General features: G+C 44.4%; 1 protein-coding gene across 1 annotated transcript; it reads left to right on the top strand.

The window, feature by feature from the left end:
• The first annotated feature begins 28 nt into the window (after positions 1-28).
• On the top strand, positions 29-4,591 carry LOC116378908 (arf-GAP with GTPase, ANK repeat and PH domain-containing protein 1-like). The gene is made up of 2 exons (XM_031840816.1): positions 29-624; positions 2,538-4,591. The coding sequence occupies exons 1-2, from the start codon at positions 492-494 to the stop codon at positions 2,840-2,842; spliced, it is 438 nt and encodes a 145-aa protein (XP_031696676.1). The 5' UTR covers positions 29-491; the 3' UTR covers positions 2,843-4,591.
• Positions 4,592-5,791: the final 1,200 nt, after the last annotated feature.

Below are 5,791 nucleotides of genomic sequence, written 5' to 3'. Positions count from 1 at the left end.
GGGGGGGGGGTCAGCCTCTTAACAACTCAAGGGTTTGATTTAAGCAGCCGGCTTGTGAGAAGCTGCTTTTGTATTGAACAACTTCTCTTTTGACCCCCCCTTCAAAATAAAAGTCTACCAGGTCCCCTGAATACGTTTATGTATTTATTAAAACTTGAAATAAAAATAAATTAATGAATTCTCATATTTCTGAATATCTAGACCTCATATTTACGTGTTTCCTCCAAAATAAGTTCACGACTAAAAGCAGGTGTTTCAACGTGTTTCTAGGTGTTTTAAAGTGTTTCCAGGTGTTTTAAAGTCTTTAGTGTCTCCAGAAGCAAATCTAGATTTAGAGAAGAGTGAGATCTCTGTAGCCGCTGCTCATCTCCGCTAGCTTGCTAGCTAGCACACCGCACAGCCAGTCAGAGAAAGAGGTGCATTGTGGGAACACGTCTAACCCTTGACGTCCTCCCTCAGGTCAGGTGACCAGCAGCTTGTCGGCGTCTCAGATGGCGAGCGGCGTCAGCCTGGTGTCCTTCAACAGCCGCGGTCTGGAGGGGATGCACCAGCGCTCGTACTCCGTCTCCAGCGCCGACCAGTGGACCGACGCCACCGTCATCGCCAACTCCGGAGTCAGCACAGGTGAGACGACGTCATCAGGTGGGCCTCAAAGGGTCATGGGAAATATTTACCATAATGCATCACATTTAATGCAGCAACGTCCTGTGAAAACCCCTCCAAACTAAAAGGGTCCTGATGTGTGTTTATTTAGAAGTCACAGGGCTCACACACGCAGCTCCGCCACAGGGCTGCCTGCTGGGCCCCGGAGGGCCCCGCTGTGCAGCTCCGCGGTGGAGCCCATCATTTGTCTCCCCATTGATCCAGCTGCCAGACCTTAATGCTGCTTTAACTGTCTGTCAGACTGATGGACACGAGACTCACACAGACACTTATACTGACAGCTGCCAGTGTGTGTGTGTGTGTGTGTGTGTGTGTGTGTGTGTGTGTTGCTGTGACGATAAGCTTGATTGACAGCTCTGTCATCGGTGTCGAGCCCTCCGGCCCTCCTCAAATAACGTTTAAAGCTGTGAAATGCTTTCACTGGACTTCCAGGGGCCACACACACACACACACACACACATATATATACACACACAGACACGCTTATACACACACACACACACACACTGTGGTCTATAAACATGGAGAAGGATCTAGATGATTTGATTTCACTTTATAATCAGAATAAAGATAGAAGCTCAAGTGTACAAGTGAACAACACTGTCACAATCATTACAATACATAGCTAGCATAGCATAGACGTGCTAACGCTAACATTCTATAATCTCCAAGGTGTTCAGCGACACGAGAGAAAACACCTCAAAGATCATCGATATCTCAATATTATGGACAGTAACAACACTTCTGATGAATAAATGATACATAGTAGCATAGCAAATATCTATCTACTTGTATACTTCCAAATACTGCCACTATGGAACGCGTGCGACATTTTGCAGACGATGCAGGACTTTATCTTGAGATTGTCCAAACCGAGGAGGTTCAGATTAGAGAGGGAGGAGGTAAGGAGGGAGGAGGTGAGGAGGGAGGAGGTTAGGAGGGAGGGTAGAGGGGAGGTGAAGCAGCAGCAGGAGGAGGACGGAGCTCGGCCTGCAGACGGGAGGAGGGCCGTTAATCCACGGCGGTTTAATTGCACTCTCGGGGACGGCATCTTGTCAGCAGAGATAAGTTGTCACATTTTCCACTTGAGCTGAGACTAAACGATTGTGGAATAAGTTATGGCCGTCCTTGGGGCCGCCTGTGTGTGTGTGAGTGTGTGTGTGTGTGAGTGAGTGTGTGTGTGTGTGTGTGTGTGTTGTCTTGTCAGCGCTGTGATATTGATGGAAGCTGAATGTTATTTTATTCTGCAGCTAGTCACAGCTGTCAGCGAGCGCCTCCCTCCTCTGATTGGGTATCGGTTGGGTATCTGATCCTCGTCTTGTTATTTCTATATTTCCTCCACATGTTAAAGGTATGTGAGTTACACAAGATCTATGTATGTTTATAGAAAACAGTGGAGGAATAAATGAACCCCCAAAAACATCAAAAACGAGTCGGAACAGGAAGTGGATGATCTAGAAAGGTCAGAAATATATCACTTCCTGTCTCACAGTCAAAGATCTAACTGGGCTTTTATTGTGAAGCTGCTTCCTGTTACTTTAAACTTTAGCGACTGTTAGTTCCAAATATTTATATACTCACAGAATTCAAAATACTTTAAATATATTCATTCTTACATAGTTCCAAATATGTATATCCTATATACTTTCAAATACCATTAAATATATTCATCCTTATATACTTCCATATACTTCTAAATATCTATATTTATATCCTCATATACTTCCAGTCATTTGTGCCTCTAAATATGTGTGTACTGCTTTAAAGTACTGCATTAGATACAATGAGATTAGTCGCGGTATGGTCGACATATTTCAGACAAGAACAGTAGAAGAAGAAAATCCCAGCCTCTGTGTCTTCTTCTGGTTCTGTAGATACCGGTCTGGGAGACTCAGTCTGCTCCAGTCCCAGTATCTCCAGTACCACCAGTCCCAAGATGGAGCCGCCGCCATCGCCGCACGCCAACCGCAAGAAGCACCGCCGGAAGAAGAGCACCAGCAACTTTAAAGCCGACGGCCTCTCTGGTACTGCGGAAGGTAACGCCATCTCCCCCCCCCTCGCCTCTCACTTTCCCCGCCCAGGTCCGACTGCTAAATGCCCCCCCAGAAACAAGTACTTCAAATATCTTGTACACTTTCAAATCCAGCCTCCAAATATCCATTTACTTCCACTAATCTAAAGACATCATTCTAACCAATGTTTCTAAACATCTGTGTACTTGTACACACATTTCACTTATAATATACTTAAGATACTTCCAAACACGTTCAACTATATATTTAGATGCCTCAAAATACATGAAGATTTACATACTTTAAAAATGATTCCAAATATGTACATGCTTATATATATATATATATATATATATTGTATACTTCCAAATACATATCTACTTGTGTACTTCTAAATACTTTAAATATCTATCGTTTAAAAAGCAGTAGGATTATACAGTATAATTGTAAATACTTCCTACTATACTCACACAGGTGTAAATAAATATAATTTTACCTATAACATTCTGCATCATTGAAGTTTCAGCACAGTACTCTGAAGTATTCTTCACAGTACTACGTGTACAGTCTATGACCCGGGTTGGGAAACGCAGTCATGTGATCGTCTGAGACTCCCGACCTCTCGATAGGAGGGACAGATCTCCTCATCCTCTCATTCTGTCAGCCCTTCATCTCTTCATCCTCTTCCTCTTCCTCTGATCTAACTCTGGACCAGTTTGTGACATAACCGGAACCCTGATCTGAGACCTCCGGGGTCGTGGTGGGAGGTAAAGACAGGAAGTAAAAGACAGGAAGGTAAAGACGGGAAGTAAAGACGGGTGGTAATAGACGGGTAGTAAAGGTGGGAAGTAAAGACGGGTGGTAATAGACGGGAAGTAAAGATAGGTGGTAATAGTCAGGAAGTACAGACGGGAAGTAAAACACAGGTGGTAATAGACGGGAAGTAAAGACGGGTGGTAATGGACGGGAAGTAAAGGTGGGAAGTAAAAGACAGGTGGTAATAGACGGGAAGTATAGACAGGAAGTAAAAGACGAGTGGTAATAGATGGGAAGTAAAGGCGGGAAGTAAAAGACAGGTGGTAATAGACGGGAAGTATAGACAGGAGGTAAAAGACGGGTGGTAATAGATGGGAAGTAAAGGCGGGAAGTAAAAGGCCGGAGGTAATAGACAAATGGTAGTAGATGGGAAGCAAAGGCAGGAAGTAAAGACGGGAGGTAATAGACGGGAAGTAAAGACGGGAAGTAAAGGCAGGAAGTAAAAGACAGGTGGTAATAGACGGGAAGTAAAGGCGGGAAGTAAAAGACAGGCGGTAATAGACGGGAAGTAAAGGCGGGAAGTAAAAGGCAGGAGGTAATCGACAGATGGTAGTAGATGGGAAGTAAAGGCAGGAAGTAAAGGCGGGAGGTAAAAGGTGGAAAGATGGGAAGTAAAGACGGAAAGACGGGAAGTGAAGACGTAAAGACGGGAAGTGAAGACGTAACGACGGGAAGTAAAGACCTGAACCGCTGACACACGTGTTGTGTTGATTTAAAGGATACGTAGTGATGCATAGTTATCACACTCTGAGGACCTGGAAGCTCAGTAACAATGAAAGAAAGGAAGGAAGGAAGGCAGCTTTGATCATTATTTAAACATCTTAAGAGCCAGTGTGTGTTGGTCTTTATTTGTGGTCCTTTTGTTGGATGAAGCTGGGTGTTCAGGTCTGGTTTCCTCCACTGAGGAGATCATGTCTTTGGTTTGTTTGTCAGCAACATTACAGAAGAACTGTTTTTAATAATAAGAACATACAGCTGAGTATCACGTAGAAACTCACAGTAATACAGAAGATAAATAATACTGAACCTCGCGTTTCTTAATCCAATCAGAAGTGTCGTCTCCCTCACACTGTATATAATAAATATACATATTTATGTACATATATATTTATATATATATATATATATATATATATATATATATATATATATATATATATATATATATATAAAGCCAGATTTCCCGGCTCTCACCGTGGCTGCTTGAACAGATGTGGCGGCAGCAGATGTGTAATGTTCGTCTCTCCATCACGGAGGCATCAAGCAGCTGACAGGGCAAGTGGCTGTCTGAGTGACGGATAGACGCTTCCTCTCCTGTCTCCTACCACCTCATCTCCTTGTCGTCCTCTGTCTACCTCCTTCCCTTGTTCTCGTCTCGCTCCTTTCCTCTGTTTTCTTGTACATTTCTTAGTCTCTTGTTTCCTGTTCCTGTTTGTTGTGTAATCGTCTTCTGTTACTCATGATCTTTCTTCGTTTCCTCCTGTATTCCTTTATGTATTGACTTTTCTTTAACCCTCAGCCTCCTTCATGTGTTTTATTATTTTATTTTCCTGCGGTTGTCAGACGCTCCCCGAGCCCGTCGTCCTCGCCCCCTTATTAGTCAGCCGGAGAGCGGCTTTAAGTGAACTATTATAAATAATCCACCGTATTGAAATCTTTTATCAGCTGTGTCACTTTCATTATTCAATAAGCGATTAGTAACAGTCTTCCCAATTTAGCCATTAAGCACCGAGCGCGCTCGGCCGGCGGGCCGCCGCCTGTCACGCCGGGCGAGCAGGTGAAGTATCTGGTGTCAGAGTAATTCATGAGGGGGGGGCCGCCCTCTGTGGACAACCCCCCCCCCCCCCCCCCCAGGTAGGAGTCTCTAGTGGAGCTACAGGAACGTCTTCTTCATCTTCCTCATCGCGTCAACATGGGCAACATGACATCACGTTTTGATGTTCATTGTCCCAAGAAGATAGTTCTTTATGACCTGCAGACATTTTATCTTTATTCAAGAAATCAGGTCTGTCGCACTCGGGTCTGAGTTTAAACTGTTAATTGCAGCCATGAACACACACACACTCACACACACACACACACACACACACACTCACACACACACACCCACACACACACACCCACACACACATACTCACACACACACATTTACACACTCACACACACACACTCACACCCACACACACCCACACACTCACACACACATTTACACACCCCCCCACACACACACCCACACACACATACTCACACACACACATTTACACACTCACACACACACACACCCCCACACACACACACAC

The sequence above is a fragment of the Anarrhichthys ocellatus genome, unplaced genomic scaffold (genome assembly GCF_004355925.1).
Source record: "Anarrhichthys ocellatus isolate YVR2014 unplaced genomic scaffold, GSC_Weel_1.0 scaffold3376, whole genome shotgun sequence".
NCBI lineage: Eukaryota > Metazoa > Chordata > Actinopteri > Perciformes > Anarhichadidae > Anarrhichthys > Anarrhichthys ocellatus.
Note: the sequence above shows the minus strand (reverse complement) of the source record. Positions and strands in the feature narration are given on the sequence as shown.

Coding starts and splice junctions, on each gene's coding strand:
- LOC116378908 (XM_031840816.1), top strand. CDS start 492: ATGGCGAGCGGCGTCAGCCTGGTGTCCTTCAACAGCCGCGGTCTGGAG. Junction 625..2,537: donor CAACTCCGGAGTCAGCACAG/GTGAGACGACGT, acceptor CTGGTTCTGTAG/ATACCGGTCTGGGAGACTCA.